This window comes from Oryzias melastigma, linkage group LG8 (genome assembly GCF_002922805.2).
Source record: "Oryzias melastigma strain HK-1 linkage group LG8, ASM292280v2, whole genome shotgun sequence".
NCBI lineage: Eukaryota > Metazoa > Chordata > Actinopteri > Beloniformes > Adrianichthyidae > Oryzias > Oryzias melastigma.
Window position 1 is genome coordinate 5,128,072 of NC_050519.1, and position 19,118 is coordinate 5,147,189.

At 41.5% G+C, this 19,118-nt stretch overlaps 2 protein-coding genes and 1 long non-coding RNA gene across 3 annotated transcripts in view; all 3 read right to left on the reverse strand.

Moving 5' to 3' along the window:
• Positions 1-5,953, reverse strand: part of arhgap23a (Rho GTPase activating protein 23a) — a 74,837-nt gene extending 68,884 nt beyond the window's left edge. The window contains exon 1 of the mRNA XM_024271794.2: positions 5,524-5,953. Within this exon, the coding sequence (XP_024127562.1) occupies positions 5,524-5,532 (9 nt within the window). The 5' untranslated portion in view covers positions 5,533-5,953. The remainder of the gene's footprint in view (positions 1-5,523) is intronic.
• A 2,538-nt stretch (positions 5,954-8,491) lies between these two features.
• Positions 8,492-10,140, reverse strand: LOC112146556. Its single transcript, XR_002919284.2, has 2 exons — positions 9,880-10,140; positions 8,492-9,688 (listed from the first exon to the last, which is right to left on the reverse strand). It is a non-coding gene; the product is annotated as an uncharacterized LOC112146556 (long non-coding RNA).
• Positions 10,141-10,664: 524 nt separating this feature from the next.
• The window catches only part of lasp1 (LIM and SH3 protein 1), a 29,181-nt gene continuing 20,727 nt past the window's right edge, over positions 10,665-19,118 (reverse strand). The window contains exons 4-7 of the mRNA XM_024272195.2: positions 18,694-18,801; positions 15,300-15,375; positions 14,845-14,942; positions 10,665-13,320 (exon numbers count right to left, since the gene is read on the reverse strand). Coding sequence (XP_024127963.1) covers positions 13,147-13,320; positions 14,845-14,942; positions 15,300-15,375; positions 18,694-18,801 — 456 coding nt within the window. The 3' untranslated portion in view covers positions 10,665-13,146. The remainder of the gene's footprint in view (positions 13,321-14,844; positions 14,943-15,299; positions 15,376-18,693; positions 18,802-19,118) is intronic.

The window sequence follows — 19,118 nt, forward strand, 5'->3', positions numbered from 1 at the left end:
AAAAAAAAAAAAAAAAAAAGAGCTGCAGTTTCCGCTGGACGCCACAAGGGGGCTCTGTTCCTGCTGAAGGAAGGAAGGAGGGCATGAAGTGTGCAGTTGTTCTCAGATGTTGCTGGGATAAATGCATGGAACACGCTGTTCTCTGGAGCGCACGTTCAACGGATGCTGGGTCAAAGCGGTGAGACGAGTTTATTAGAAAATAGGTCAAGAGGTCAGAGAATGAACGGCAAAGATTTGACTAGAGTCTAAGTATCACAGCACTGGAGGCCGTCCCAGATGCTCATTATATCCTCAAACTTTATAAAAAAAATAAAAACTAAAAGCAGTTCTAGTCCACTTAGAAACATGTCAAACTGATGCTCCAAACAAGCACATTATGGTTAATTGGCCTCGGTGACAAACAGGCTCCTAATTGGATATCGGCCTTCTGCTACCAATAAACCGTATCCCTGTTTTCTACTGTTTATCCCCGCTTATCCTGAGCCATCATCCAAGAGTATCCCTGATGTGGTTCTGACTGATCCAAAGTGTCTCTGACAGGAAGAGGGGGGGTTCTCTTGCCACACAGGCTGACCTCCGACCCTTGCAGAAAAACTGCCCTCTCTAACCCCTGCTATCTGCAGTGGTTCCAACTGGAGTTAGGGATGTTTACTTGCTGTAGATGGATGGCCCAGTTTCTTTCGCGGGACAATCTGTCCATTGTTCGCCCGCCGGCGTCCACCAATCGGTCGTCTCTCTCCGCTACAGATCGTTTACATGCATTTACGCACAGGCATCCCAGCATCTTTCATGCTTTTTGTTTTGCTCAGGATTGAGAGGTTGCCGAAGGGTCACCGATAATGAATCGTGTATGAAGACACACAAGAAGGTTTGTTTTGCTTTTTCTTAGAGAAGTAGCATAAAAACACAGAAAAAAGCATTAATGCAGGAAAAATTCAACGTTGATACTAATCTGACAGTGTTAAAGACTCAGTCTGATGGAAACTGTGCGTCTGGTGATATAAGATATAAAGAAAATTTAGCTCAAAATTTGATTTCTGAGTATTTCATTGTGAATCAGGAGCAGATATGTAAATCTAGCTGGAAAAAGAGCATATTTGCTACGAAGAGCGTGTAAACAGAGAGCTCACAGCAACGGTGAGGGGAAGGGGGGCGGGGTTGCCTTGGACCATTTCAGAGATACATTTCTAATGAACTACAACCGCTCTGCAGAAGCTGTTCTAAAGGAACAACAGCTCTTTGATTTTGGACAGAAAATGAAGGAGCTGCACGGTGGTAGAGTGGTCAGCACTCTTGCCTCGGTTCGAGTCCCAGCCGGAGGGCTTGAAACAGAATCACGAATGGATGCTCTCCCTGTTAATCTTAATCACCCTAGAGTGGCCGGGTTGGGCTCTGGCAACCCCCTGACGCCAAAAGGGACAAAACAGGTTTAGAAAATGAGAAAGAAGACTAAAATCAGGATTAAACGGCCATGTGGAATGTTTTGAAAATGGCTCAAAAGATGATCGAAGTGGATCTGTCAGAGATGCTGCAGAAATCAGCGTCCAGAACCAGAAATCCCCCCATATCTCTTAAAAAAACATTTTTTAAAGCTTTAAGTAAAGGTTTTTTCTTTAAATCTCAACACTTTGGGTTACGGTTTGGGTAATGCTCCCGCAGATTGGTCCCTCTTGAAGTTTTTTTAAGTATCCGGGTCCAAATCCAAGTTCCTGCATCACAAAATCAACCTAAAAATCTTCAGATCTCAGCTATAGCACCTTCACTTTTACTTAAATTGGCATAAAAATAAAAATAAATCCAGTCTGTTTGTGTGGAGACCTCTGGACAGATGGAGTGAGGAATTCCAAGGAGTTCAAATCCTGGAGGGTCAAAGGCAGGAGGCCGCTATGGGTGGGGGCACCGGACCACGCCACCTGTTCCACACTCATTCTTCTCCTTTATGCTCAACTCCCTGCCCTCCACATTCCCTTTCACTTTCTGGTTTGTAACCTAATAACACCCCGTCCCCTCTTGTAAACCCCCCCCCTCCGTGTGGTCGCGTGGCTCTCAGCTCATTCCGACTGCAAATCCACTTCAGCCACATCTACGGGAAACAGACACAACCGTTTGCGAGATAACCCCAAAGCCACACGGAAACTGAAAGAGAAGTCAAACTCCGCCTCCGGGAGTTGTGTCCAGGCGTAAACACAACAACTCACATCAGCGTGACTCTTCCACTGGATTTCAGGGAATCTGACTCACTAAAACCAAGTCCGCACGCATGTGAGGACCAACAAATGGAAGTTTGGGGGCAACAGTAGCCACAGAAGTCACTACTTTCTGGAGCTAATGCACAGTAAACACGCTTTTACAGCAATCTGATGGATGCGGTCAAGCAGCTCCAAGCCAGAGTCACCAAAGCCCCCCCCCACACACACACGTCCGCCTTAATGACTATTGATCACAAGTCTAATGACTCCAGTTTGCTGTTTCAATCGTCCTCAGGCAACTGTTTCACTGTAAAACCTGTAAGGATGACCTAAGCAGAGCGGGAAGTGTCCCAAAGCAGCCCTGGATTCACTCCTTATGTAACAAGTCTTTGTCCTGCCTGCTCACGTCTTCGCTTTGGGCACTCTGACATCAAAAACGGACAAAAAGGAGCTCAGGAGCGGCACGGGCCCTCGACTTTTCATAGTAAACACCAGCAAATATTGACTTTCAGCTTGTTTGAGCTTCCATCTTCCTGCAGAAACCTGGGATGTTTCACAGTCGGAGTAGAGTAAACACAGTCAGAGGTCTGAAACAGGAAACTCAGATAAAGCCGTGCAGCCTCTGACACTAAATGACAGTAACACACAGTCACAGGATGAACAGGAAGTCTCATAACCATCATACATGACAGTGTGCGCCATCTATGACAGCACGAGTGCTGCGCCGCGTCAGCATTTTACAGCAGTGAGCTGTCATTTGAATATTTTTAGCACAATTCATACTGTTTGGATTTTTTTATTAATATATTATAGCTTTAATTGTACTTTAATTCAATTTTTATTGCACAAATTTCGTTTCATCTTTTGGTGAAGTGATAATAAAGATTCTGGGATTCAATTATTATGATCCTGGAAAGTAAGGACCAGATTTCTTCTCAATTTGTCGGTTTTTCTGCGAAAATTTCAACCCCTTCACATACTCAAAACCTCACCAAAATTTGGATTTACTTCCCAGTGAAAATGAATTTTGGTCGCATTGAAACATGAAGACATCACAGCAAGAGAAACGCATTATATATAACTTGGTCCATGTATTCTAACCCAGATCATCATCACTCCACTAGGGGCAGTAGAAGGGCTCATTTCAAAATGGCTGCTTCCATGAAATCTTTGGCGGGAAAAAGTTTAGCTAATTTTCCAAATTTTTTGGAGACAGTAACTTGTCTATTGTTATTAGTTTCATTAAATTACTACCTGCTGTACTGAAATAATGCTAAATTAGTTGATAATTGATTCTTAATACACCGTATTAAAAATGTATGTATCAAATTTAATTTAAAGGTACTTTTTTTCTGAGTAAAAAAATCGCCAAATTACCCACCAAATTATGATTGATATAATCTACTGTAGATCTCATTAAAATGATAATGCAACATTTTTGTGGATTTTATCAAAGGGTTTAAAAACCCTCATCTAAAAAAAGAATTGCATTTTCATTTATTTATTTTATGTAGTGGGTTTCACAGGGTTAATGGCGTTAGCGTGGCAAGCTAACAAAAGCGGCGTTTCCCTGTTGCTTGTACATTTTGCTCTGCGATATTGTGAAAACCTAGTAAATAAATCCCTGGTTCAAGCTGAATGAAACGATATAACATACAATATAAACATGTTAGGAATGTGGGCGTGGTTAACAAAAACCCTCCGTTGCCAGGGAAATCAAAAAATTTAATTTTGCCGATTCTTCTAAAAATGACACAAATTTGTTTGTCACCAACGGGCGAATAAAAAATAAAATGGTTGCTACGAAAATAAAACCAATAGAAGACGGCCATTTTTAAAAAGTTTTTTTTCTTTTTTTTTTTTAAGGACCCGTTGCCAGGGAAATCCAAAAATTTACTTTTACCGATTCTTCTAAAAATGACATGAATTTGTTTGTCACCAACGGGCAAATCAAAAATAAAATGGTTGCTACGGAGATAAAACCGATAGAAAGACGGCCATTTTTAAAAAGTTGTCTTTTTTTTAAGGATCCGTTGCTAGGGAAATCCAAAAACTTACTTTTACCGATACTTCTAAAAATTACATGAATTTGTTTGTCAGCAACAGGCGAACCAAAAATAAAATGGTTGCTACCGAGATAAAACCAATAGAAAGACGGACATTTTTAAATAGTTTTTTTTAAGGATCCGTTGCTAGGGAAATCCAAAAACTTACTTTTACAGATTCTTCTAAAAGTGACATGAATTTGTTCGTCACCAATGGGTGACCCAAAAATAAAATGGTTGCTATGGAGATAAAACCAATAGAAAGACAGCCATCTTTAAAAAGTTTTTTTTTTTTTAAAGGAATGTGTCACATGCAGCTCTGTTTAGAGTGGCAGGGGCAGAAGGGGGGTGGCAGTGAGGGGCATGTAGCAGCCGCTCGCCCAGTAAGGACAGGTCAAAGGTCATGCTACACCGCTTGCAGCTTTAATTTCATGTTTTTTTTCACATAACTTTGTAGAAAAAAACGCTCAAAACTAGGTTTTCTCATCACATCTGACACACAGGCAAGGGTCTGCACTGTCAGGGTGACGACATCTCTGTGGCTGAGGTGGTGGGGCCCACCCAATCGTCTGACACATTCAGGAAATGCCCCCCCTCCCATGGAGCGCCTGCAAAATTCACCCTGAAAGGAAGGGCTGGGCTTGGGTGTGTCTGGACTCAGTTCTCTCAGAGCAGATGCTCACTTCTCCTCGGGTAGGTGAAGCAACAGAACTGAAGGAGAACACACGGTGAGGGTGTGATGCCCGAAACCACGAGGAAAACTGACTGAGACATCCTCGGTGGCTTCAGCCACCAGCAGCTGTCACGGAGCTTTGACAAAACACAGCAAATATTTGACAGGACTCCTAAACCCCGCTGAGGAGAGGGAAGCTGCTCCGTAAACACGCAGAGGTGAGGACGATGGCGCCCGCCACCGAAGTGACATGAGTACACAGTGCAGTCAACACACCCTGTGAATGAAAACTGTTGCTTGACATGTGATCTCCTGTCTCCATCCTTGCTCCATGAAAACCACGCCCCTATTCATACGCCTTCCTAAAGCCGAATGGAATCAGGGGACCAACCGCTGATGTTTATGAACCGACATCTCTCCAGAGGCCCTCTGCTCTTGTAGGTGGCATCACCTCTGCTGCCCTCCTCCCCCTGCAGGACGAGCATATTTGCCTTGAGGGGACGGCGAGGGGGATGATGGGTGTGTTTGTGTCATGAGAAGATGAAGAAAAGGGTGGTAGTCCCCTTCACTTCCCCTTCAACCCCTCCCTCCTATCCTCCATCCTTTCCATCCTCACCTGGTCCATGATTTCAGCGAGCCTCCTCCCTCCTCCTGGTCCCAGTCATGGCATGAGATCACCGCTTTCCTTCTCTTCTCACCCTCTGTGTCCTTGTTCCGTATTCCCAGAAGAAATCCCGTCCTCAAACAGGCGAGGCAGGCGGGCAGCCACCAGCCGCCGCCGCTCTCCACAGAGGCATGGTCCTGACTCTGTGTGTGACGGTGACAGTCTGGTACATCCAGCTAAACACTCATCTTCTGCCTCCTCCTCTCTCCTCTCTTCTTCTTCTGCTGCTCCTGTGGTGAAGTGGGCGTCTGTGGAGATCGAACCTTTTTCCTTGAATCCCAGTCAGAAGGCAGAGACTCCCGCTCTCCGTTTTGGTTTTCAAGCTCTTTGACTCGTTGACGGTGTGAGTTGGCCCCTTGCCTCGCCTCCCCTCCCTCCCGTTCCGTTGCCACTTCCCTCCTCTCTTTCCATCTCCCTTCCCCCCTCCTGCTGCAGCCGAGCAGAGCCACGGCGAGCAAATGGGAGACGAGGAGAGAGGCAGAGAGGAGGGCGGACGCTTCAGATTGGCTGCACGGGTACCATGTGACCCCCCAATCGGGGGGCTGAGGGACCCTCTACCAGCTGTCCAGCTCATGCTTCCCTGCAAACCTCTGTTGCCATTGACAACAGCTGCCCTGCAGCTCACCAATCAAACATCTTCTCTGAAAATCATTGGCTGGTAGGATTTCTGGTGCACGCCTCCCATTGTGTAGATGCATGATGGGACTTGGAGTCCCAACATGCATCAGAAATGTTCATGCAGAATGAAAAAATGACCCATAATCTGACACAAAGACCCCCAGACTCAGGCATTCCTGGTCAGCCAGAAAAAGGACATCCTCCGCCGCTTCCCCCCGAGCCCCCACAGGGGAAAACTCCCACCCCTGAACAACAGGAACTCCAGCTGAAGGCCACAGCTAAGCATAGAGTTAAACCACCCTCCCTCCCCTTTTTCTCTTTCTTTCATTGTCTCCATTTTTCTTTATTTGCCCCCCCACACCTCCCTGTCTGCCTTCTTATATTCTACTATTAAATGTAATTCCTCATTGTTCCGCCGCCTCCTATAAACAGCATCTCACATTCCAGAGAGGGTTGCAGGGGTTACATGTGGGGGGGGCACTATTATGAGCTCAGAATATTTCATCACTTTCAGTATAAATACAAAGAAGAAAAATCCACAAAGGGATTCCCTTTCACAAGAATCCATCATCTGCTTTCTTCCCGACATTCCAGCGGACAACTTGGGATGAAATGTTGTGATTTATGACTAAACTTTTTTTCTCCAGATTTGTTTTAGTGACTTATTGCTTATGTTTTCCATTAAAAAAAAAACAGTTTCACCAAAAAGATTGAACAAAACAGCCAATAAAGTTTGAAAGTTTTTCCTGAAGAATAAAAAAAAGTTTGACAGTTGTTTTTAAAATTTTGCGAAAATCAAAATGACGATTCCTTAAAGACTCGCTGGCAAGAAAATGGTGTTCCTGCATGTTCTTGTGCCATTTTTCTGATGATGGAGGACATACATTAAGAAAATGAAAACTAAATTTTCCGTTTCAAATGTTTTGCCAAAAAAAATCCACTTGTAAAATAGCCCATTTGTACTCCCTGCTGCACTCCATTCTTATGCATTAAGTTACAGACTAACAGGTCCATGGACGTCTTCGTTTTCCTCATCCGATCTGGAATCTGGTTAAAAACTGCTACAATATTGCTCACCAGTTTTTTTTTTTTTTTGAACCAGTGATGTTAAGTTGGGGTTGTGAGGGCCTGTAAGCTAGTAGAAGAGCGTGTAAACAGAGAACTCTCAACAACATGGACAAATAAGGGGGCGGAGTTACCCTATGCCAAGGTCAGGCAAATTTCTAACAAACTTCTGCCACTCTGCAGAAACTATGTCCTAGAAAACGATGAAGATTTTTACATTATAACTTAAAAAAAAAAAAAACCACTGGGAACGCTTCTAAAATAGATTTAAAAAAAATATCAAAGTTGGGCTTTAAAATCTGGGATATTGCTGCCATCCCTGTCCCTGAACTGTTGTTTCTCCAGACTGCAGTGAAAACATAAATGGCAGCTAAACACTCAGAGAAATGCCAGGAATGTTGCCGGCAGCTGCAAAGAAGCCAAACCGCTCTAAGGATGAAAAATGTCCTTTTAAAGCAACTATAAACACATAAAAAGGTTCAGCATCACTGAATATTGACAAAAGTACTGCTCTGGGCGAACTCGAGGTCTCTGAAATCCAAAAATCCAAAGGAGCACCTGCTGGGTTTCTCTGTGATTCAGTGAGCAGACAGTGCAGCCGAGGCATGATCCGATCCGTGGCGTGCAGGAGCTGACAGACCAGAGACGGGCCGAGGATTTGTGAGAGCATGCAAGTGTGTGAGCCTATGGGGGGGCTCAGGAATGCGAGCTTACAGTGAGGCAGTTGTGCATGTTACACTCAGAGGAAAAGCCTCCTGCAGTTCAATGCATCATTATATTTGCCAGTGAAAAGAAGAAGCTGTAAAGTCAGCGTGCTGCTGTGTCATTTGATCCTGCAGGACTAAAGACGGAGTTTTGAAGGGAGATGCCTGCATGTATGTATGTGTGTGTGCTCTGTTAAAACAGTGGCTGTATTGTAATGGTGAGATTATACTATCAGCAAAGGAATTCAGATTATTCTCCAAAGTGGCTCTGCACATACATGTGGGAGAAACTTCAGTGGGACTGTTTTGAGCAGAAAATAGATAGAAAACAACTGAAAACTTTTATTTTTAGTTAGGAGTAATTTCAGAAAGCTCTAAATATATTAGTTTTCTGTGATTTTGCACCATAAACTGCAAGTATCTAAATATATGTATATATTTTACTTGCAGATAAGCTGTTTTTGCACAATTCCACTAAAAACAGGCACAAAAACAGACAAAAATATTTAAAAATAAATGTAAACATAAAGAAGTTGCAGTTGCTTCATTTTTAATTGATAAAATCACACTCTCGTTACATTTTCTTATCCTAAAATGTTTTTTTTTAAAGATACGACTGAATTTGTTTTTTTTTATGGGACAAATATTTTGCTCAGTTTTTTAAGCTTTAGTGGTCAAACAGCACCACCTTCTGGACAACATCTGCTTTACATCCCATCATTTACAATTCAGAAACAACATTTTCTTTCATATTTAAGAGTCTTTTTAATAAAGTTTGGCATAAACCGAACTACACATTTGCTCGGACAGGTGCATGCAACTCTTTTTTGTTATAAATAAAGCTATACTTTACAGTACAAAAAAGAAAAACTGGTTCAATAAATATTTTTGTGGCACAGTGTAAAATATTTTCAGTTATTATAAGTGCATAAAACATATTAAAATAATATTCAGGTAAACTGAAAGATTGCAAACATTTTTTTGATATGAGAAACTACAATTTAACATTAAAGACCCATTCCGATGAAAATTCTTGGGTTATTTTTCTGAAGATGGAGGACATTTATAAAGAAAATTGAATTGCATTTCTGGATATTTATGTTTTAGAATTGCTGTGAATGTTAAATTGGAGGTGTCAGCTAGCATGTAAACAGACAGCTCTCAGTTATGGGTGGCGGGAAGGGGCGGCGGGGTTGCTCTGCACCAATCTAGAGGTGAATTTCTATAGTTGTTCTGCAGAAACTATTTTCTTCTTTATTTTGGCTAAAATGTCATTATGAAAATAGATTAAAAAAACGATCGGAGTGGGTCTTTAATGCATTGAATATTTCAATATGACTGAGATCTAACAGCAAATATGAACTATGAGAAATAAAGGCTAAGAATCTGTCACTCGTATGAAAAAGAACTATTTGGAATCAGAATATTGCACATCAAAATAAATTACTGGCTTTTGGTGTTGGCTAAAAAAAATCTACACATACACACACAAAAAAGAGCCGTCCAGCATCCACACTTGTGCTTCCTCTTAAACAGCGAGGACAGAATTCAGTTCAGGGGCATCAGAGCTGAGTTTAGTTGGATGGTTCATTTTCAGGGTAATAAAAAGGGGAGGAAGGGCAGTGATGATGATGATGATAAGTAGGAGGGCTGGTCTTCCTCTGGACCCCCTCACTTCCCACCTGAGGTCTGGGATTTGAGTCATCATGGCTCGGACCGGATCCTTGCATCTAAAACAGATTATAAATAAATAAATAAATAATATTTTAGCCTATAAATATGGTATTTAAATCAAAAAGCTCACCATTGCTACATGCATGTATTTATTTTTTTGAATCCGCAACTCAAAAAATATTTTTGATTTCATGCATTTCTATAAAATCATGTTTGTGTGATGTTGGATTTTATAGCTGCGTCTTACCTCGATGGAAACCGGGATGCAGGAGCCGGAGCTTCTCCTGTGCAGCAGCTGGCGTCCATCACAGCATGTAGATGATGTAGGAGAGGAAGACGAGGCCCATGATGGCGAAGAACATCAACAGCATGATGTCCACCATGGTGGAAACGCGTCTGGAGCAGAGAAAAACGAGCAAGAGGCGAGGAGAACGCGCAGTTCCGCCGTGTGGCCTGTGCGCGAGATCGGGAGAGATCGTATAAAATCGGAGAGACTTCGGCTCGAGTCCCCGCCCACTCGCTTCAAACCAGGAAATGAAAGAAATTCAAGCTAAAAATACGTTTAGAATAGAGTTCTATTGTGTAGATAGATAATCACGAATAAGCCTGTATTCAGTACACTAAGGGTTATTGAATAAATATAAAATAAAATCTTGAAGCTAAAGTGCATTAAAATGAGATTAGTTTGATAAAGTTAATTTAGCATTTTAGCTAGCTTAACAAAAAATTACTCATTTAGACGAGTCTGAAAGTTAAAAACACATCTTAGCATGAAAATAGTCGTTCCGTTTATCAGTAAACACAAGCAGATAACAGTAAATGAAAGAAACCCACAAACCACTGCGCTACCCCGCCTAAAAAGCTTCTCTTTGACTCTATTTTGAAGCTGAACATATATAAACCCTAAATTAGTTTTAAAATATCTTTAATTTACACATTCAGAACAAAAAGAGTTTTGCTCCGTTGTATTTGTAGTCAAACCAATTACATTTTTAAGCTTTTTTTCTTAACAAATACAAAGAACAAACGGCATTCTGAGAAAAAAATGACATTTTATTGAGTCTGCAGAATCATAAGTACAGTTTGAAGTGCTGTAACAGGGCAACAGGAGATGATATCAGGTCCGTAAATCTGAGATTTTGAATACATGTATATGACAATATGATATTCTTTATTTTCATTTAAAAAAAATATATCAAAAACAAAACAAAGATGGAATGCACAGAACTGGTCTGAGTGCTAAACCTGCAATTGTGGATTACATAATTTCACTCTGCGAAGTCTACAGTATACAACCAGTATCATAGAAGCAGGGAATGATTCATTAGAAGCACAAGAATCTACGATGAAGGCTGAAGGAGAAAGGGTGGGGGGGTGGGTGGAGGACAGGATGGAGAATTGAGGGGAATCGAGGTTAGGATGCAACGTTACGGTTCAGTAGTAATGCCAGAGCGGATGAACGGCATTTGGAGCAAAGAGGTCAACTCCTGGCTAATATCCAGGTCAAACTAGCAAACCCTGCCTTATAGGCTGAGAGATTAAGAGCACCGACCCTCTATCGCCCCCCACAGGACATGTACGCTTCAACAACACTGCCAGTCTTTGGCCATCGCTTCCTTTCCATTTTATTAGGAATAAAGGGGAAAAAACAGAATATTTTAATAAAATTCAATTCAAGTGGGTGCAATCAGCATTTATCATACTAAATAAATGACCGTAGCAATGTAACTTTAAGCAAATGAAGTTAATGATTTACCTAAAAAGAATAAAAAATATTTTTTTTCCAATCCAGCATTTGTTTTTTTACATTTTTAATTTTAAATCCAGCGGATGCCAAACACAAGCATTTAAATGCTCTGCGTGTTCACCTTTTTTCCCCTCAGAAATCATTAAAGTTCTCCTAAAGCCACATTACTTCCTCACATTCACAGAATATTGAAGCACTTTCAGCTGCAAGCCATTCACTTCCCAGAGCACCAAAACCGATACCCCTCCCCTCCCTCCAAGATTCACATATGGTGCATATACAGTTATACAATGTCATCGAGCTACATAGAGGGAGCTTCGTTTTACCTGCTCGCCCCAACAGAAAAATCCCCCCCCCCCCATCGTATGAGCTGCGTTTCATCACAGGAGAACACTCGGGAAGAGGGAGGTGTCCGATCAGTTTTCGACCCCCGCCGGGGAATGAAAGTGTGGAAAAAGATGCAACTTTTCAGTGTAAGAGCGACTCGGTTTGGTGTGGATGTGGAGGGGAGTCAAACACCAACAGAGATGATTATTCGGGATTTACAGACCCACCCCCCCAAAGGAAACCAGCATTCTGGCCAATTATTCCCTTCACTGATCCATTACTGAATGCATCGTTCTACATCAACTGTTACAAGTCACTGTTTTATTTATTTTTTCTTTTTTAAAACAGGCAAGGAAGGCAAAGGAATAACACCATAAGACAACATTTATCACATCAAAGGTTCAAACATTTTTTTTATATTAAATGAAAAACAGAACTGGAATGTTCTCACATAAAAAAAGGAAATTCATTCAAACTCAAATGGTTTTTAACACAGATTTGTGCTTGGCCTTCTCTCTATTGAACTAATTCTGATTTTTCAAGGGGAATAATTTGTCCTAACTGGTGAATTTTAAGTTGGCAATCATTTGTGAATCGGCTTTGAAGGCATTTAGACAGCAAAGAACATGAAAAAGTTTGTGTACACGACAATAGCGCACAATCTGTGGTGGTGTCAGCAGTGTGGCTCCAAGAAATGGACTGATAAATGTCCCCTAACTTGTCCCTGATCCCCCACCTGCACCAGAGACCCCTGAGAAAGGCAACGACAGGAGGTGCTCTTCAGTTAGGCAACAGTTTCCAGTTTCACAACGATACCCACAATGCAACGCTGGACGTAAGGGTGCCCATTTGTGCAGAAAAATCATGAGATGTGTGTCTACCTATAAATAAATTAAACCTCTCTGTTCCAACTGTTGGTGCCACAGCAGCACAGTTGTGTTTGAAGGAATGTACACGAATCGAAGATCCTCCACGCTCTGGTTCCAGTCTGGATGGGATCAAGCTGTGAAATGAACCAAAGGAAAAAGCCAAGAAGGGACATTTTGTCTGCGGAGGTAAATGACGTGGGGGATTTTATTTTGCACTTTTATTCTTTTTTTTGTTTGTGATTGTGCAAAAGCGACACGACATAACCCCTGACGTACTGCTATCAGTTATTTTTTAAGACTTTCAGTTTCTGAGTGACGGCGAGGAAACGGAGACAGACGCCAGCACAGACAGACGGACAGGGAAGCAGACGGATGGAGGGAGAATGTGGACAGTGACAGCAGAGCGGGGATGCATCGGGAGAGGATTCAGGGAGCCACAGGACAGATTAGGGAATAAGAGAAAATTAAGAGAAAGCGGCGTTAAGATGAGATGGCACTGGGCTTTTCTTTTCCTTCTTTTCCTCCCTTTCACTACTTCCTCCTCCTCTTTCCAGCTTTCTTTCCTGCTCACTCAGATGGCCTCCACATAGTTGGCAGGGAGCATGCCCTGCTGGCCCGTGCGCTGCACGCGGCCGTACATCCAGCCCTCGTCAATCTGCTGCACGTCCTCGATCACGTCCCCGTCCATGAAGGACACCTCGTCGTCATCGGCGGCCGAGTAGTCGTACACCGCCTTGTATCGCTTCTGTGGATGAAAACAAAATCGGTCAGCTAGTTTTGAGGTGTGGCTCCATGTCAGGCACAGCAGTTACAGCCTGAAAATTCTTTCACGAGTCTCAGACATGTCACAAAGAATGCAATTCATTCTCCGATGGATGCTTGTAAAAAATGTATTTATGAACTTAATGTTCCTGCCTCGTGTGGGAGGAGCTACTATCAAATAGCCCCGTTTCCATCACACATGTGCACAAAACTTTATAGAAATTCTAGAAACCCAAGTTTGATATTACATCATTTCCATGAAATAGTAATTATGCAAATAAACACAAACCAACCCACACAAGAAGTCATTCAAAAACACAGCAACGGATCTGAACATTACTTTGATTTACAGCAGATACATTCAAATTTGTGTCACTAGCGCTCATCATCTATCAAAGGAGACGTCAGCGTCTCATTCAGCCCATGGAGCGGCTATGGATGAAGAGGTTTTGTGGTTAATGATTTTACTGACTCATTTAATTTTTAAAAAAGTGTTTCTATTGTAGTTTTTCAAAATATGTCAATTTCAATAATCCTCAAAAACCACTTTCGCCAAGCACAAAAACTTTTTTTTTTTTTTGATAAATCCAAGTTTTTTTTGTTTGTTTTTTAAGTGTTGCGTTCCCATTAGGCCAATTTACGATCCCAAATCCAAATCTTGTAATTTCATAGTCAATGGAAACCATCAGGGCCTGCAGAGCCTTCAATGGAAAATCTACTGCTGATCTCTATCTTTTCAGTTTATCTTTAAATAAGTTGGATTTGCTGTAAATAGAAATGCTTATTTTCAAGTTGAATGAGTCGTCAGTTGTGCTTTGATGCTTGTTGTTGCAGCTGTTATTGCTGTGGGAAGAAACTTCCACGTGCAGAGTTTGTTTTTACAATATGTGCAATTCTAGTGAATTCAGTCTATTTAAAATATCAATTTATGATAGAATTGCTCCATAAAGTAATATTCATATATAACAGAATGGTGTTAGAAACATAAAATAGTTCATATTAATGAGGATGCTTTGGTGGAGGAAGACTGAAGGCTCACTCTGAAATGCACAGACCGCTACTGATGGAAACGCAGCTAATAACAGCCACTTTCAGCAGTACTTCCATCTGTCTGTGACTCAGTTTGACGACTTGCTGTCTCGTCCGAGGAGGGAGAAGAAAAATCAGAATAATTAGAGAACCTTTTTCATTATCGTCTGGATACAAATAAGAAAAAATATTCTAAAGCTCAGGTGGAAAACAACAAAGATCAGATTCTCCTCCATGTTGGTTTTGGACTCCACCTGCTGATCAATGTATCAAAAATGAGTTCCTGATTGGTTTACGCGACACTTCATTGCTGAAGTTCTGATATTAAAACTCTGAAAACATTGTGACGTCCTGCGTCTGTCCATTTTCTTAACAATTAAACCGAAGGCCCCTGCCACATGAATCCAGTTTGGTCTTCTGCAGCACAGAATTCAACATCATTTTTAAGTCTTGATTGTGCAGATTTGTGATGACTGACCCCAGAACTGGGAGGAGGAGCAGCAGCTGCCTGGCGCACCGGTTCAGGAATGGGGTCGTAATGGTAGTTCTGAGAGGCTGCGGGTGGTTGGTAAGCTCCTGTGAAACAACACAAACAGATTTTCTCACACATATAAGAAATACAACATACAGAGAAAAAATGTTCATTCTTCTTACATCTCCTCTGTGTTGAATCAAGAATCCAAGATTCAACACCTGTTAAGTTTCCTGTTATGCAACTTTTTAAAACAATGAGCGTCTGTGTGAAGTTGCAAATCAAGCATGCAAAACAGAGATTGTTTATCACGATTAAAGGACTCCTAAAAAACTATTTTCCGTTTGTTAAAGCAATGGAATATGGATAAACCTACATAAAACATCAATTCTGATCCCTTTTCTACACAAATGCAAAGTACAGAGAACACATTCTTTAATATTTTATGTTTTTTTTTCTACCTGCACTGGGGTTAGTGGGCGTAAGTGGAGCCTCTCCTCCCATCTTCCTCTTCTCAAACTCCTCATGATATTTAATCTGCAACAACAACGTCATGCGTTTAAACAAAGATCAAACTTGAGTGTCCTTTTTTTTTGTTATAGAGTTTTTCGTCCACCAGGGGGCTCCCGTGTGCTCGGTGGGGCTGTCTGTGTTTGTGCAGAAAAGGTGGGGCGGGTAAACGTTCCAGCAGTCAAGGCTCAGGAAGTAGCTCGACGCTGAGAGGAAATGACATCTCAGAAGCAGGAAGCATCGTGAGCTCAGAGCTGCACACCACAGACGGTAGGTGAAGGCAGAACAGGAAGTAAAGAGTTAACTGGGAACGCAGGAGTAAACAGGCTCTAACACACCCAATGTAAATGACTAATAAATATGTTAAGATACAGGCTTTAATATGCAAGTCAGAATTGAAATTAAATATTTAGAAAAAATCTTTCAAAGCAGGCTGGCTTCAGCAGAATTCACTGTGTCAACACCAAACATTCTGCGCTGACAAAACTGGAACCGGGTTAGTCGCCTGTAATTGCACTCAATAATCCTCCCCTCCCATTTCCATGCCGACAACAGGCCGACTCATAGCGCTTTGGTCAAGATTTACAGCCCTGATTCACTCCCTGCTCCTACCCGGGGCTCAAAGGGCTCACTGTGCCGGCGTCCTTCTCGGGGAGTGTGATCACAGCCTGGACTGGAGGATGGAGTGTTTGTCCAGGAACAGCGGATCAAGTCAGTGAGAGAACACTGAGGCTCTTCTCGAGTGCAATATGCTCTGTGAGCGTGAGATCATTTCAGCTCCTTCTGATGGACAACATCCAACCCACTGAGTTTGCATGTGGGTTTACAGGAAGTGAACTGACCAAAACCTCATAGCCCACTTTTGATCTTTGTTGCATGGCAAGAAGAAGAAGAGAAAAAAAAAACAGGAAATAGGGCAGCGTGAGTCGAGTCATTAGAGAGAGAAACAGTAACACAGTAGAAAGAACTCGGTTGATCTGTTTCTTGGCATCAAGGAAAAAAACCCCAAAACATTAACATTCATCTAACGTATCTTTATAATGACTGACGAGGAACAACACTGTAATTGCTCACAGATGCTCATCAGCTGTAAATAAAAATGCATTTGAAGCCTCTTCTGTTTTTCCCAGATCTATTTAGAGTCCGCGCACATAAATAAATACACAAAATGTCTTACATATTTCTTTAATCTCAAACGTGCGAGATCTTTCATTATATGAAAGCAGTAATTATGCATCGTCCTCCACGCTCATTATGCCATTAGTGAGGTTGGTGCAGGGCTGGTAAAGGATAATGACGTGTTTATGCGTGAGGGTGTTTCACAAGAAAATTAGGGCCTTCACAGCCGAGTTGAGATACTGGAAGGACGAGGTAAACAACGTACGTTTTTTTTTTTCCAAATAGCTTTGCTGTATTTACAGAGAAGAGGGAAGTAAGGAGGAGATGGTGTGGTTGGTTCAAAGATGAACAATGGCGCTTTAAGAATTTTCGTGTGTTCTTTGGGGCTTGAGGCGAAGGAAGTGAAACCCACCAGAAAATGACTAGAAAAACAAGATCTCTGCCGTCAAACCCTTCAAGCTGCTGACTTTCAGTATTATGACCAAAAAAAAAAATACTCACTTTAGTTATAAAGTGCCACAATTAAAACAGTCTAAAAAGATGTTCCACCTGTGTTCAAGTCATTGACTGTATATGAAACTGGACTGAGCGACCCCCTCCCCTATTGAGTTCCAAACAGGAAGTACCCGCTGGTTAGTAACAGCTATTACTCATTCATTACATTTGACAGAATCACTGTTCTAGTTCTGCCACCTTTTTTGGCAGGTTTTTCATGTTATAAACTGGCCAATCAGGCAGCTCAATAAAAGTAGGAGGTGCTTGTTGACCCTAAAACATTTGATTAACAGATTTCATGTAGCCTGCTTTCAAGTGGCAGAGGTGTGACATTCTAACAAACTCCTGAATGTTGAGAGCAATCACCACTGAGACATTGACTCAGACTGACTTGGATCAATCACTGCTTACAAATGATATCTCCAAATCCCCCCCAAAATGGCAACCAACTTGGCTTTTTAATTGTTTAATTTTTTACATTTAATTGGAGCTGAAAGTGACGTCACACTCACTTTGTCCAGTTCTAATATAAAATCAATGGTTCACACTCACAAACAACAACTACAATTCCCACAATGCACCCCAACAGCCGTCATGATTTAATCACACACAGCGAGTGAATTAAATGGATCAGTGCTCATAAAGTAACACTCAATCAAGCCAGAGGGAGCGAAGGCCAAAACTGGAAAACAGGCGCGAGGCCAATCAGTTCGTCAATTTTAGAGGTTAGTATGTGTGAGCTGTAAAAAAAAAAAAAAAATACTCAATGACAGAATACATCAGAATAAGTACATAGAGCCTGAATGCAACAAAATTTTAAATACTGGTAGCTCGAAATCATAATAAAGAAGATGTTTTAAAGCAAAATAAAAAATGGAACAAATCAGGTCAAACCTTTTATCATAATCTAGATTATATCAACATTTAACTAGATTTATGGCATTACCTGCAATAACACTGGAGTGAATGCTGTCAGCTGAATGTGGCCGCTGAAGATGCTGAAATTGATAGCTTAAGTTGCTGAAGCAGATAGCTGAAGATCCTGAGGTTGATAGCTGTGAGTGGTGAAGCTGATAGCTAAAAAACACTGACGCTGATAGCTTAAAACGCTGCAGCTGAAGATCCTGAGGTTGGTAGCTGAGTTCGGTGAAGCTGATAGCTACAAAAACACTGATGCTGATACCTGAAAACCCTGAAGCCGATTGCTAAACACGCTGCTGCCGAGGGCTGAACATGCTGAAGCTGATGGCTTGCTAAAAGCTAAATGGCAAATTAACCTAAAAAACTGGTAAAATGTGTAATTTAGCCAAAACAGTTTTAAGAAAAGCTAAAATATTTGCAAAACTTCAAAATAGCTAAATAAAACCCCAGTAAAAGCCACAACAGCTTAAAAACCTAGCATGGATATAAAAAAAATAAAGAAAAACAGAAATACTATAGTGTAAATACTGACTCGGGATTCTGGGAGAAACTGAAGATGAATAAAAAGCTCAAATTGACGTTCTTTGACTTCTTGTAGCAGTTCTATCGTCTAGGCAACCGACATAATTCCAGTGGATCTTAACATTGAGACTTGACGCCTTCGCCGCGTTCGGTGTGAAAGGACCATTAAATAGAAAAAAGTGGCACAAACAGTTGAAAGGTTACGTCAAAAAAAAGTTAAAGAAGATAATCGGAGCCGAGTTCACCGTCACCAAACAGAGGATCCAGGCTGAGGGTCTGGTCACTTACATTGCTGATCTGGTCCTGTGTTTTCTTAATTCTCTGCAACTCCGGCGTGTCTGCCACCACGCTGAAACCTTTGCCTTTATTCTTCTCAAAATCCTCCCTGTAGAGAACCTGCATCAGGATAAACAAAACAGGCAGAGAAACGTTATTATGAATTAAGACGATTCAATTTTATTTATGTAGCCCAAAATCACAAACCTTCATGCAGGTAATTTTACAGATGCAGAAAATTAATCATGAAATATGAACAATAGTTAAAAACTAACAGACTAAATAAACTGGTTATCCCTGCCCTTAGACCCTCCCTCCCGGTAAGGAAAAACTCTTAAAAAAACCTGAGTCAGGAAAAAAGAAGAAACCTTAGGGATTCCCACATGAGGGAGAGGATCCTATCCCAGGACGGACAGGCGATACCAGAACAGTTAAAG